At 38.1% G+C, this 15,451-nt stretch overlaps 1 protein-coding gene across 3 annotated transcripts in view; it reads left to right on the top strand.

Moving 5' to 3' along the window:
• The window catches only part of Crppa (CDP-L-ribitol pyrophosphorylase A), a 259,711-nt gene that overhangs the window by 67,097 nt on the left and 177,163 nt on the right, over positions 1-15,451 (top strand). For all 3 annotated transcript variants that reach the window (XM_034514436.2, XM_076941969.1, XM_076941970.1), the window contains exons 4-5: positions 1,606-1,710; positions 4,477-4,522. In XM_034514436.2, coding sequence (XP_034370327.1) covers positions 1,606-1,710; positions 4,477-4,522 — 151 coding nt within the window. The remainder of the gene's footprint in view (positions 1-1,605; positions 1,711-4,476; positions 4,523-15,451) is intronic.

Below are 15,451 nucleotides of genomic sequence, written 5' to 3'. Positions count from 1 at the left end.
TCTGTTGTACACAAACTTAGCTCTGGCATATCCAGGAGCATAGCATCCAGTGTGATTCACATCACTACTGGAGGCAGGAAGGAACCCATCCTATGGCTTTTCTCATTATGCCGTTTGTGAGCACCTGCAAGGCTAGCTGAAGAGCATTCGTGGTCTTGTGTGATGAGTCAGGGAGAAATCAAGGCTGTATTACTGGGATTTAATTAGAGGATGGCTCTTCCCTGTATAGACATCTCCTGTACTAGGCAATACTGTAAAGACATTGAAAGTACAAAGCAGACGTCTACCAAAATTCATCCTAACTTACCAAATCTCACTCTTGATGGTGCTGCATTACACATTCCTAGAAAAACTCCCACATAGCACATAAGAACAGATGTGAGCTGTGTCTCTTCAGGTGAGATAGAGACTCTGTATATTCGGCTATACTCTCTTCATTCATTTCCGAAGCTACCACAGTTAGGACTGTGTAGTCTTCCGGAAGATTAAAATACCATTGGAAGTTCTGCTGAATGCTGTATTATTTATCATGCACCCTTGCTGTTCCCCTTAGATGGTGACTCAGTGGGTAAAGTACTCCCCATGCACACATAAGAGCCTGAGTTCACGCATAGGTGTACACGCGCGCACGCGCACGCGCACACACACACACACACACACACACACACACACACACAAACACACACAAACTTGTAAAATAAGAGGGTCTTGTTCCTCTTATGTTTAAAAGACTTCATTTTTATTACATAGTATTCCTCATCCTCAAGTTATTCCTTAAGCTGGAGACCAGAGACCATTGCCTCTGATAGGCATTTCCTGATAACCTCATAAACTCAGATAATTTTTCCCAGTGTGTTTCCTGCAGACACACCTGCTTCCAGCACAGCAGGCAACATTCTGTTGCCAGTTTCTGAAGTCAGGCTCCCCTCTAGGCTGGAGCTCCTCTGAGGACATGACTTATGTGTTATTTACCTTTATGTAGCTGGTACATAATTCAGAGCTTCAGCCCAATTATATTATTGGTTAGCGATTTTGATGGTTCCACTTACAAATACAGTTATTTATGTTTTACTGAATATGACAACTTTATGTTTATCTATACAATGAAAAATGGGACTATTTTTGTGTTCATAAAAATATAAATGTTTAAGAATGATATATTTCTATTCTAAATATTAAAATGAATAATAGCTATGATGTTTTTATGTCTTGTTATAAATAGAAGGGGCTCTGGATCTTACAGATGTGTTTGTTAAATGAAGAATTTGGATGTGGTAAATCCTCAGCTCTCCTTTCAAGTATGAACAACAGAAATAAATATTGTTATGATCAGGCTCCTGAGACACCCGAGGGAGCCCAGATCTCTAGGGATGTTATAACTCTCCTATTAGCTTGTTGTTTTATTTCATTTTTAGGGTACGGGAAGGATTATTCTACAATACAACCAGAGATAATTAACCAGTTTGCTTGTTCTCAGACTGATCCCTTTATATTTTACTTGTTTGTAAAATAAAAGGCTCTTTGTTTGTTTGGCTTTATTTTTCACCAATTGTATTACAGTTTGTTAATTCTTCCATGTCTGTTTCTTTTTTCCTTTGACACCAGTGTAGTGATTTTGACTTGGAATTTGGAACAGAGTGCTTGCAGTTGGCTCTAAAATACAGCCACAGGAAAGCAAAACTTGTAGAAGGGTCCCCTGACCTGTGGAAGGTAAGAGAGATTCATGATGTGGGGGTGCTTCTGCTGCCTGTTATGTGTGCACTGTCCTTACAGTTGTAAGAGAAAGGACCCTGAAAGGCAAAGAGCCTCTCTGGTGCTTCTGAGAAACAGCAGGTAAGGATGTTTCTGCTTCTTGGCTTCAAGTAAATTTGCATTAGATTCTTAGGAAAAAGAATATTTTTTTCTGTGTTTTCAACTGACAACATGGAAATGAAGTTCAAAAATACCCATTGTAAGCAAGGGTGCAGAGAATTCATCAAAATGATAAATCCATGGCAGGGAAGGCTTTTATTATAAATATAAGGAAGACAACAGCTAAAGGCCTCAGGGTAGTTCACACAGCCATAGCTATCTTTCTGGGGCAGAGAGGCAAGGGGAAGACGGGTCATAGTCTGGGATATGTCTCTAGGAGTAGAGAAGAGTGGAAACCAAGGAAAGCTTCTTGAGTTATAAAGAAAAACCCTTAGCTGCAAAGTAGGGGAGTGGCTCTGCAGGCCTGTTATGCACCTCAGGTACATGCCAATAGGAAAGTGGCTCGTCCTGGCAGATAGAAACCTGAAAAGTGCCGAGAGTGAGCAATAGCTGTCCTTCTGTAGCCCAGCTAGAGCTAAGCAAAAATTGTCATTGTAGGATTCACATTGGACTTGACCTCTTTGTCTAATAAATATTCTGTATCTTTTAGCTAATAGGCTTTTAGTTCAAGTATTGGGACAATGTCTCCATTATCTTATGATGTTGTTTTGTGGGAGCTTCAAGTATAGTGTACTCTCAACTCAAGGAAAGTTGGGGCCACCGTGCCTTGGTTAGGTTCAGAAAGGTCTCTTGCGCCTTACTCTATAAAATGAGCAAAAGGTAAGTGTAGTATTCCCAGGTGAAGTGCATGTTGGTACCTGAGGGCAACCTGTCCTATCCTGAGAGAATAATTTCACATAAATGTCAGATTTCTCTTCTGTTGATGGTTCCTCAGCTAAACACGTGTCTCAGGGGAATCACTGCACAGACAGAACATGTAAAGGAGACATGACTGAGCTGTTTTAGGTGAGTGACAGTAACCTCACCACAATCTCCCTGTGGTGAGGGGAGACCACAACCACCCTCACCGATCTCCAGAGGGCTCCAGGGTCTCCACTGAGCAGAGGTTGAAAACCAGTCAGTGAGAACAACATCAACTTGTTAGTCCATCACTCCAAGGGTTTTTATTTTTTTTAAAGAGTAATTGTTTTCAATAGTTGGGTATTGTGCAAGGTCAAAGGAAAAGTACAGATTGTGCTGACGGAAGAAACTTCAGTGTCAATACTGATCTTACCCACAAGGCTGAGAAGTGCTGAGAGTCAACTTCAGAACTAATTGTGACAATGCTTCGCTAAATTCAAAGTAAGGAAAGGACAACTCATTTTTAAAAAAGTTAGTGAAGTGAATAACGCATCATTTCAAAATTATGACAGTTTCTAGTAATATTTCCTTTGAAGTATATTTGCTGTTTTATTTAGGAAAGAAACAGGTTATTCCCCTTTGCTAGTATTGGGATATGTAGCTCACAGCTCAGACAACTATAGTATCGAGTGTCACGGAAAACAATGAATTTTATTTTCTTTAGAGATGGCATATTAATGTCATCTTTGATTTTAATAGATAGTTAATTGGTCCAGTAGACTCCCATCTGTCTTTCTGGGTTTGCTGTTACTGCAGCTCACCAAACGTACGCTGGGGTAAAGGCCCAGCAGAGGAATGTAATTTACAGAAGTTCCCTGGTCTTCTTGAGCTAAACAAGACATCTGTAAAATCCACGGAGGAGATCATTTAGAGGAAACAAAACAAAGCAAGAACAACCTGACACTCTGGAAAGGGATTAGTTAGGTGAAAATTTGACATAAGAAGGCTGAGGCCCCTGACATTGTTAATCAACTGGGCATTTGAATGATGAGCCCTGTTGAGCCTTATTGAACTGACTTGATATTGTTTTATTGTTCACTGTGTGTTTCAGTTCCATGGTACAAGGTGGCAATTTTGCAGGTGTTCTGTATTTGCAGGATGGCCTTTGGGAAGGATCCACCATAGACCAGATATGCATACCACGGAAGGTTACTTTACAACAAGCAGAGTGCAATTATGAGCAAGCTGTTTGCTATTAGGGAAAGCACATCATTGTCCTTAGGCACACTGTGGTCCCCTATAGATTCTTTTTATAGGGTCTGTGTTTTAAGAAAAAATTCACAAGGTGCAACTAACCTGTTTCACAAAAATCTTCTCAATTCAGAAGTCCCTTGAAATGTAAATTTCAAGGTGTAAATTTGAATGTAAATTTGAGAATTTCAGCTCAGAATGGAGCTGGTCAGCTTTTGTTATTTGGAGATGCTCTTCCTCTTTCCCTCCCAGCCCTTCTTCTCTCCCTCTTCCTTCTTTCTTCCTCACCTCTTTCTTTTCCAGTGTGCAATCTTATACACCAGTGGTGTGCGTACTTCTGCTTGAGTACTTACGCGTTTCCTTTGACTATGAAACGCCAGTTTTGGTAATCATGTTTGAGTAACCACTGCTACGTGCTATCATAACTTAGTCAAAGATATAAGACTCAGATCTTCATAATTTGTTGAAATTGAATTTGATTTAATGTGACCGTCTAATGTCTCTTGAATTTGGAAATCACTTGTGTGGTGTGTGCAGTTTCTCCGGAGGGAAGAATTTCCTTGGGGCTTTGTTTTACTGCGCTCACATTCCTGCCTGCTCTGTTGAGTCTAATGAGGTTTATCTGTCCTTTAGGTGACCTACAAACAAGATCTGTGTGCAGCTGAGGCCATGATTAAGGGTATGTTCGACCTTGTGACTGTCAGCTCCCTACTTTCAGATGTGAGGCCACTGAGGATTTCTCAGGACGGTTAAGTCCCAGACATTTTAGGAGGACAGATGCCTGGAGGCCACGGAGGTCTCTGATTTGTGTTTTGAAAATTGCCTTTTATTTTGTTTCCTGCTTGTGAAATACCACTTATTATACCACATTGATTTTTAATTTTTATAAAAGAAAGACTTCAGCCTATTAAGAATGGAGCATCAATACTATCAGAAAGGCAACTGTAGAAACTGATATTTCAATAAACCTGTGAAAGTCCTTCCTGTTTAATACTTAGAAGGCTGTCCCTGCTTAGAAGGCTGTCCCTGTCGCTCTGCACTATCCTGTCAAAGCAGCGAGGAGTACCTTCCAAATGGCAGTTTATACATCTTAGAGAATTTGGAATAGATGACCTTTAAAACAAAGAAAAAATTCAAAACAAACATTTTTTTCTGACCATGCCTGCATTATGTATTTTTTCAAGGAGAGTAATCCTATATATGGGAACAATGCTTGCTTTTCATATATATATATATATATATATATATATATATATATATATATATTCCTTAAGATTCCACATAGTGTATTTAACAACCTAGTATTTATTACTATGCTGGAGATGTAATCAGTGCCCAAAAAGGGAATTCTCTCTGTGTTCTGCAGGCTCTGTGGTTCCAGTCAGAGTTCTCCAGCTCAGCACCATCAGAAAATCCTAGGATCTCAGGAGGGTTCCTTGCTTTGTTTAGACGTCTCCAGGCTATTCCACCCAGGTGCCAGCAACACTGCCCCCTCTCCTTTGCATCATGACTGTGACCAAGGAAAGTATTCCTTGAAGTTGTCAAATATCAAAAGGGATAAAGTTGTCTCTGACTGAGAACTCCCATTTTAAACACCCAATTTTAGTAGTAAGGCCAGAGATTTTTCCTTCTGTCCTCAAGGTTTTTTTTTTTTTTTTTTTTTTTTTTTTTTTCTTTTTTCAAATTAGACTATGGGCAAAATGATATGCTCAAGTTTTGTCTGAGAAGTAATGTAAACTGTTAAATTCAGTCTTTTTCTGGGATGGGTAACCCTTGGCCTAGATGCATAGCTTCATTTTAGAGTTGTAGGAAAACAGTTGGCCTCACATGTGGAAAGCCGAGCTCTTCTCTAATTGTGAGACTGTGTTTTAGTTACCCTCAGATTTGTTTCCCTTCAAGAATATTTTGTTTCAAACCATTAATGTCATATAATTTGTGTTTCTGTGCTTATAAATAGTTAATCTATAACCATAAATCAAAAAGTTGACATATATTTACATATCAGCCAGGCAATGTATAAATATTTCTTTGTGAGCGGTTGGCAAAGTCATGCTGTGGTTGTTTATGCTTTTAATACAACGACATAGAATACTTGGGTTTATTGTATTTCTAAGTAAGCTGTGCATTGCTTAGGTAGAGGGGTGGTGTGAGCAGGAAGAAGATAACTGTCTCAAACTGCTGATTTTCCATGTTGTAATACTTTCCCCACATATTTTTAGAGCCAGCAGACATGCAAACACAATTATTTTAAGCTAACTGTTTTTTTTCTTTAGGTAACAGTTTCTAACATGGTATTTTCAAGGTGTTCTATTTAATTCTAAGTGATTTTACATGGCAGTTGATTTAGCTGGAAACTAAATGTCCTTATTGTTTAAGGTGTTTATTTCTAGGACTTTAGAGGAGATTCTGATGTTCCCGGGCCTATATAGGGCTACATCTCTGGGGCCTTCATACTCTCTAGACAGCCAGGTCAGCAGTCATGTGATTTTTGGACACCCTGAGATTATAGTCTTCAGTCCCAATCCCATGTGAATCAGAATCTGTTTTGGTAAGAACCCTAGGTAATTGCATTGTAATTCATATTTGAGAAACATTGGTTAAGGGTGCTCTTTATAGTCTCCTATAGGTCATATACATCTAAGGTATTTCTACTGCAATTCAAGGTTAGAGTCTTGCTATAGTCTTCCAATTCCAAATGAGTATTTCTTTACCTCTTTCATTGACTTGTACTTAGCACCAACAATGATAATTGAAGTACCTTTGGAATCAGGAGGAAGAAGACTTGGAGTTTTACTTTTGGATTTTTGAGACTGTGAGACACAGCAGTGTATGCTAGTGTACATGTGTAATCTCAGTGCTGGTGAGACAGAGGATCGCTGAAGCTCAGTGGTCAGCCAGCCAGGGTGAATCAGTGAGCTCAGGTTTTCTATGGGACTCTATATCAAAACGCTGGATGGAAAGCAGCTGATTCTGACACCCAATGTCTGGCTTACACATGTCTGTACATTTATATGCACTCTTGCCACACACATGCACACAAATTGTTAAATACAAGGTGGTTAGCAGAGGCCTATTAAAATTATTTGTTTGCAAGCTTGCCTTTTCCAACTATATAACTTAGGGTTATCCAGGGAAAACAATACAATACCTAGAAGTATAGACATACAGGAAGAGATTCATCTTAGCAACAGTAGGAAGATGGGCCAGAGACACAGATTAATGAAACTCCCTGTTGTGTCCCCAAGAGTTCCTTTCCAAGTTTCCACTAAGGTGAAGTTGAGAGTCTTGACTTTGCTGCAAAAAATTTAGAAAAAGTCACAAATGAAGCACAATTTGAGATTAAAGTCAGTATGTAGCACAATTTGAGTTTAAAGTCAGTATGAAGCACAACTTGAGTTTAGTAATTGTTTTATTCAGTAACAGGTTAGAAAAAAAGCACTCAGGGAAAGAGTGCACAAGCCAAGTGTGGGTGTGGGCTTCTCATGTATTTGATGTCAATGGGTTCTGAAGTTCCATCTTCCCAGGATTGCTAAGGAATCTAAATGAGATCATTGGGTGGTTCCTGAGATGTGCAGACAAATTTCATTTGTCCTCTATAAAACCCAAGACCACAAGAACTGCATGGGAAGTTAAGATGTTTCCTCTGTCAACAAAAGTTAATGGTCGTGCTTGTGAGACTCTCAGATAATATCTGGGGGGAGGAATAAAGCAATATTCGGGAGTGTATATATTTGTGCCTGAAGCATATTTCATTGCTGTTTTAATATTCTTAAGTATCTGTATAAAATGAATATTATCTCCACATTAACAACGTTCATAGTACATGCCATTAACTGGGCTGGAATGCTTGATTCCCACCTGCTTGAGTTTTCAAGCAGAGGTCGTCCTCTTCCTTTTTATGTCTTCCCTGTTTTTCTGTCCATGGCCATCTGCAAGCTTGAGGTCCAAGAAAGTCTGCGGTATTGTTTCCATCAGACCCCAAAGATCAGAGAACTAGATTATCCATTATTGTTTGGACCAAAACTGAGACCAAATGAAGAATATGGATGTTTCAGCTTCAAAGAGGGAGGAGAATTCTTCCTTCTGTCTTTTGTTTTCTCATTCTAGCAAAGACCCTGGATAAAATGAATGCTACTCTCCCCATGCTGATGAGGGTCATTGCTTTGTTTTGTATGCACATTAAAATGCTGACCTCTCCCAGAAACTCCAGTTCTCTCACAGATACAATCAGAGCTTACCAGCTATTTGGACAGCCCTTTCTCCATCAAATAGTTGCGTAAAATTAACCATCACTTTTAATAAATGGTCAAAGTTCTTATGTGGTTTATTTAATTTATTTTGTACTTGGGATTGAATCCAAGCAACCATGGCCTTGAAAATGTTAGGCAAGTGGTCTACCATGGACACCCTCCCTTCCTCCTTTTTTTTTTTTTTTTTTTTTTTTATTGTGACATTGGGTCTAAGTTGTCAAGGCTGTCCTTTAGCTTGTGATGTTCCTTTCTGCTTTAGTCTCTTGGGTAGATGGGATTCCAGGCTGGCTTCACAATATACTTGTAAGCACTCATTCCCAGCATATATTGGGCTCTAGCTTTTTGTTGAGCACTGTTTGGAACGTTTTGTCTATAGCTCTTTATCTCCCCCAATCAATGACTTAGGTAGTGTTATGATTCCCAGAGTACGAAGTCATAGGGAGGTATCCTGTGCTTGGAACTAGATTTCCATTTAAGTACTCATGTCTTCTCGGAAAAGTATTGTCTGTCCAGGGCATCTAAAAATACATCATTTATTATATCACCAGCAAAATTTGATTCACCACAAAATGACACTTGTGATGCATAAATGTTTATGTTCAATGTGACAAACACCACAAAGTTTCCAGTTAGTTTAGGTTCAGCACTCATTTTATCGTGAAATTAAATAACAAAATAAGTCTTTTTATTTTAAGAACTTAGTGGATTCAGTGTTCCTCACAAAGTCAATGTGATTTGAACTTGCTTCAGAATCATGACTCAATAAACATGGAAGAGTATCTTCTGTTTTGTTTCCTGTCTGTCTGCTGATATTGCTTTGGGTTTAATAAATTGTGGCAACATATACAGGCATGTTTTTTTTTTCTTGAAGATTTATAGTTTAGGAATGTATGGCTTTCCCTTCCCAAATTACTGTCTTTCTGCTTATAAAAGATATATATCTTGATTTGGCCTATCTGTCCGTCTATCCCTGTGTCATTAAATATTGTTGTAATGTAGCTATGTTGTTTGAGGGCATATAGCACTCATACCAGGCATCTTAAATCATTTATTTTTTAACATAATACTAATGTATGGTAGTTATTATACCTCCAATTTTGTGGGTAGGGAAATGGGGTAGAAGAAAATTCTTCTTGGACTCAAAATTGGAAAGAACATGATCCACAATTGAAATACAGATATACACTATAGATATGCCTACTTGGTTTTAGAGTCATGTCTTCTTTTTAGCCCTAACCATGCAGACCTGTTTTCTGAGCAGGAGAGTGATCTGGTGTAAGAACATGGTTCATGAATCAAGCTGTCTGAGGAGAGTTCTGAGCTTGTGAGTAAACTCCAAGTAAAAAAGGCAAATGTCTTATAACCTCTGTTCCCCTGAAACATAGGTTTGTTTGCAGAATGTGCTTTCCAGCCCTCCTCTGGTGTAATCGTAGGAGTGGATTTACTTTAGATTACTCAAAGTCTTACCCACTATTATTCAGAGTGATGCTTCTAAGCAAGAGTTGCCCTTGTGACTGAATACGACTTGTACTCAAGTGAACTTGACTCACATGACCTTGCTTAACACTCAGAGTTCCCTGAGCCTATAAGTTTTTTGAGGCCCTGAATAAAAATGGCTATTGCATTAGACTTTGTCTAAGTTTTAGACTCTACCTTCCCAAGTTCATACTGCCAATTAGGGTGGTACCAAATGCTCTCTCAGTGGGCATCCTGGCTGTTTCTACATTCCCCCTGTCCGGCCTTCCTTCCTTTCTTCCGTTCAGCACTGTGTCTTTAGCTGACCTTCTGAAGAATAAAGTTCTCGGCTTCTAGTAGTTTTCCTAGAGTACCTACTGATGACATCACATAGGCTCCTAAAAATGATAACTAACTGGTAGATTTTTAGAAATGCCCAGGGATAGAACAAACATAAAAATGGAATGACAGAAGAATCGTTTAAAGTGATGAGTTATGTGTTGCTAAGGCTCTCTATTCTTTATTTTTTTATAAAACTGGTCTCTGTAAACAGCACCTTCCTATCTTAGGGTAAAACTTGTAACTTTTTACATGCTATGATGTTTGCTGCGTATTCTGTAATTTGGTATCTTTCAGCTGTTCTCTCCTTGAATAGGTAAGAAGTGATTTGATGTGACTATTTTCTTGTTCATTTAGTATTTTTCACACTATAAAACTTTGCTAGGATAAATAAAACAGTCTTATGTCAGACGCAAGAACATTCTGTACTGGTAAATTTACTACTTACTAGAATAACAGATTTGATTATATAAATAAAATGTTTGGTCCATATTAATTTATAATCAATTCACCATCTTTGGTTTAGTATGGACACCTCATTGCCAGGAAAACAAAGTTTTATTTCATTAATATTTGACTTCAGTCATTAATTTCAGGCAAGATTATGTATGACTTGGATCTCCAAATAGAGATAAAATTCCCCATCTAATTCTCATCTTCTGCCAATTTTGAACTTGATTTAACTCAGCATAATTGCCTACCTGGGTTCCTACTTCCAGGGTGCCATGGTTGTCCTTATGGCTGTCTTTCATAGAGTCTGTGCTAAAATGCAGTTAATTACAAATTACTGTTATTCTTACATAAAACAAGGCAAACCCAACATTTCTTTTTCTTAAGGTAGCATGTTAAATTTGGTCCATGTTATTTAGTGTTTAACTCTTTCCAGCTTTTATTCTGAAATGAAAATAAAAACAATCTTTTCAGAGTCTTGTGATTAATTAGTACAACAAAACCCTAGGCTGACTGATACGTTTGTAAACATCCACTGAACAAAGGAGGACTGTATTTCCCACCCAGTCCACAAACTGCTTGAGCCCACCCAAGCCTGTTCTGCAAGTTCAGACAAACTCCAAAGATGTTAAAGTGGTAACAGACTCCAGTCCTAGCATACTTTATCTAGATGTACACAAGCCATACAAACAGTCTCAAACCACACTAAATTTAATATGCTGACCACATCTTGGCAAAAGGGTCAATATTCTAAAAGTTTTCTAAGAAAAGAGCCCCTATGGAATTTTTTCATTAACAGCATGCATTTATATTTTCAATATTGCCCTTCAGGAACTCTTATAATCCATTCTGTTTTGTGATTAAAAGGTGTTATAGAAATTCATTTTATTCTTTTCTGGTCATAATTGTACAAACTTGAGTAAACTTATGCTATAAAAATGGCTCATGGTGCCTCTTTTTATTAGATACTTTCTGTAAAAAGTAAAAAAAAAGTTAAAATTGAAAATGATTTTTAAGCTGCTTTTAGTTAGAATTAGTTAATATAAATTCACAAAAGATCTGTGTCTTTTCCCTGGTCATTGTGTATTGTTTTCCCTTTGTTTTACTTAGAGGACAATTTATTTGTCTGATATTTTACTGGCTAATAAACTATATTTTATTTGGAAAATACCGTCTCCACCTCCCGTATTTTAAACATCAATGTACAGGTGCATTTCTTTTACAATATTAAGAAGACCAAATCTGTATCCTTATACTTTGTTTCTTCCTCACATTTAAAAAAACCCTCTGCTGACAGGACAGCGTTTGAATTCCTTTGTGCACATGCATGAAAGGACGTAGTGGTGCTTTTAAATAGGCTCTGACTGGAAAGAAGAAGAATTGCAGGCAGACAAGGTTCAGCATTATGGAAACAGAACTCACTGTGTTGGCTTTGGTGTCTTACGCACATGGAAAACGAATGGTTTAATTTCGTAAGGATCTTTTAAATTTTACTTAGCATTGTGATTTCAAGTGCAAAATTCTTTTGAAACTTTTGAATGTAGTTGAAAAGATGAGCCAGGGGAAGTCAGGTTTCCACCGGGTGCACCCCGGCCACTCTCTGTCTGTGGCATGTCCTTGTCAGGGTTTTCTTGTTAAACTCTTGGTGATGGTGCCATTTGTATTAAACATGTTTCTTTGGACAATGCAAAGTGACAGCTAAGATTTACTCTGAAACCTTGCTTTTTGATGTTTCTGGCTTTGGACTGATACTTAATTTTCCACATTTCCCCCATTAATACCAAGACTTCTTTGTACATAATAGTTTTTGTTCTTTACCCTCTTCAAAACAGTGCTGTGATGGTATCTTGTGTGAATATGTGAAAACATTTGCGTCAAGAACATTTGCGTCAAGCTTTCATTAGTAAGAATAGGAAGGCCGTAACATAATTTAAAAGGAGCTTTGTTTTCCAGGCATTTTATTGTTAAGAAAGATGTAAATTAGAAAGTGAAATATTTGGGTCAAGATTAGAGAAAGTATAGTTTGCTTGTTTGTTTAATCTTATAATTGTCTTAATTTGTCATCAGTGAAATGTCAGTTCAAGTACAGTCAAGGAAATCTGTCATTTTCAAAGTGTCAAAGGTCACAGTGAGCTACTAAGCATCAAGAAAGTAAGGTTAGAAGCTAGCCACCTATGCTTCTCTCTAGGGTAGGTATTACAGAAAGCCCCAAACATAACTATGTCATTTTTGTTCAAAGTCATGACACATTTTATAAGTGCCCTGACATTTCTTGAAATCTAAAAGAGAATTTTTTTCAAACTTATTTTTCTGATTTTGGAATGAACATATCCTCAAAGGGGAAAATAGATGCTATGAGAGTATAGTAAAACATGTATGTGGCTTCCACATTAATCTGTGGTAAGACAAGATACCACATGTTTACTGTTTGTGCTCAGTTCTAAGGTAGCAAATTTCATTCTGGTACCCTGTGATTCATTTTAAAATGTGGTAAGATCTGATTAGATATGACATCTTAAAAAAATAATGCCTTCATGTGGTTGTCTTTCAGTTGCAATGTTCACAGGTCAGCATAGCTTTCTCCTGTGTGAAGGAGACCCTGCTGTCTATTTAATGTTCTTGCAAGACTTTATTGACTAGTTTCTTGTAGTCATGGCTTGTTGGTTATTTCCTTTGTTTGCTGCCTGCCTTCCCCATTCATCTACAATAGCCTTCCCTGGCCTGATGATAAAGAACTTTCATATGTAACTAAGAAGGGTACCCAGGCTCAGTAGGGCCACTCTGTTTTCTCCTTTTCTTCTAGATACAAGGTCTTATGGAACCCAAGCTGGCTTTGACCTCATGTCCTGGAACTATAGGCACGCACCCCTCACTGTTTCTCACTGTAGAGCCTGGTTAATATCACTCTTCATCGTTGAGGGATGGAAAGTAGATCCTCAAATTGGACTCTGAGTCACAGACCTCAACAGTATTTAAAAAATACTGCCCTTACTTTGGGTGAGTTAGAGCTTCAGGTGCCAAACATCTAGAATTAACTACCTGTGGATTAAACACAGTTCTTATCTACCTATGAACTCCAAAGTTTTGGTATGAGAGGCCAATCCAGGGGAAAAGGAGGCCTGGTAGAATAAACTTGAAGTGTCACAGAGAAGTGACTGTATAGCCCTGGATTCTCTTGTCTGTGGAACTGAGTGATGTTAGTGTTTGACTTTATTATCTGAAAAAAAATAATATAAGTATCATAAATTAAATCTTAGTTCTTCAGAAACTTTTCAGAATTATTGCCCATAACTCGTTTTGCTCATGAAAGATTTTTGTTACAATAGCACCTGAGTTAAACCTTTCTAAAAGAACATCACATGTAGCCGTCATATTTCACAAGCATTGATTAGTGTAACACTTCCTTAATTGGTGCTCTAAAATATTTGTTAGATATTTCCAACATATGTGTGTGAGCCCAGAAAAATTATCTATACTGTAAGTCTTTAACTATGGAGTTGAAAGTTTTCCAATTCCCTGGATACCAAGCAACCTTGTTTATATTTAATATTTTGAATATAAGATACTATCTGTTATAGTCTGTTGTAAAACTTTGGGTCCTGTTCAAATTATTAGTGTTTCAGTAGTAAGTCACAGTTTCTCACAGCCCCCATTTTAACTCCCTTGTGTTTTTAGCATCCATTGCATTTCTCAAAGCTTCTGTGGTTTTATGTGGATCAGTGGCCTGCAGTGTTGCTCAGAGGCCCATGAAGTATGTTGTTTATCACTCAGACCACTCTAAGACTCTACAGCATGATATTTTGGGTCTAATAAATTTGTGCACAGCTCAAAGGGTACACCCGGGAACCGAGTTTGTAGTATTGAACCACCATATTCCCTCTGTACCTTCTCCCCTTTCAATGTTCTCCTGGAAAAATGAGACCTTGCTACACTTCCTCACATTTCCAATGACTCTGTTTATGCTGAGAACTTAGCAACAGGAGAGGTAGAACAGTAACAGTGCTCGCCCATATTTCAAAGCCACTGCAACTCCTGATTTGTGGGAAATGTGCCTTTCTGAGATACTTCAGGGTCTGCTGTTTCCACACAGTTGCTGTTCCTGGCAAGGCCACCACTGACACAAGATTGGTTAGAGGAAAAAGTGTTCAAGAATGAACAAAGAAAAGACCAGCGGAATTTATTCTCTCCCTTAATTATCTGACAAATATTTTAAAGCACCAATTAAGGAAGTGCTACACTAATCAATCCTCTTGAAATATGGGAACAATCTCAAGGATAGTAGAAATATAAGGAATCAAATAATAATTCATAACTGAAAAAGTATTCAAATTGATAAATATCTTGTTGTATAGTTCAGATGTTAATACTTAGTGTTTCCTCAGTTGCTCGCTACTGTATTTTTCCTCAGGTAGGATCTGTCACTGAACACATAGCTCACTGATTGATAAGACTGGTTGGCAAGCAAGACCTGTCTCTGTCTATTCTCCTTTCCTTCTTCCCCAGGACTTTGTGTGTGTGTGTGTGTGGTGGTGGTGGGGGGGGATGCGGATAGAGGGGTCCTAAAAATCTAGGCTCCTGTGATAAACACTTTGCTGACTCCACCATCTCCCCAGCCCAAGATGCTTTCTGAATGAGTAGAGATACAGTGGCTAAAAGGACTGATGCGTATTCAGGTTATTGTTTCCCCCAGATCTTACACAGTCCAGACCTGCATCGTATTCAACAGTAGAAGTCATTCCTCAGTGCCCCTTCCTCTATATCTGTATATGTGTGAATGTTCTCATTTTGTAGCCTGGAGAGTGTAATTCTTCTGTGTCAGACTCCCAAGTGCTAGGAATACAGGCATGTGCCACTATTCCTGGCTTTTTTTTTTAATTACATTTTTTTTTTCTTTTGTGATGGCTTCTTGCTGTGTAGCTCTGGCTGTTCTATGTAGCCCAGGCATCTTTGAATTGTCTGCAGTCTTCTCACCTCCACTTTCCAAGAGCCAGAATTATAATCATGCACTACCAAGCTTATTTTCTACCTGGTTTTCTTATCACGTTTTGTGTCGTCTTTCTTTTAAAACAAAAGCATTTTACATTCACCTAATGTATCCTTATAAGCTTTTTTTT

This window comes from Arvicanthis niloticus, chromosome 11 (genome assembly GCF_011762505.2).
Source record: "Arvicanthis niloticus isolate mArvNil1 chromosome 11, mArvNil1.pat.X, whole genome shotgun sequence".
NCBI lineage: Eukaryota > Metazoa > Chordata > Mammalia > Rodentia > Muridae > Arvicanthis > Arvicanthis niloticus.
The sequence above is the reverse complement of the archived record's forward strand: the minus strand, read 5'-3'. Positions and strand labels throughout refer to the sequence as shown.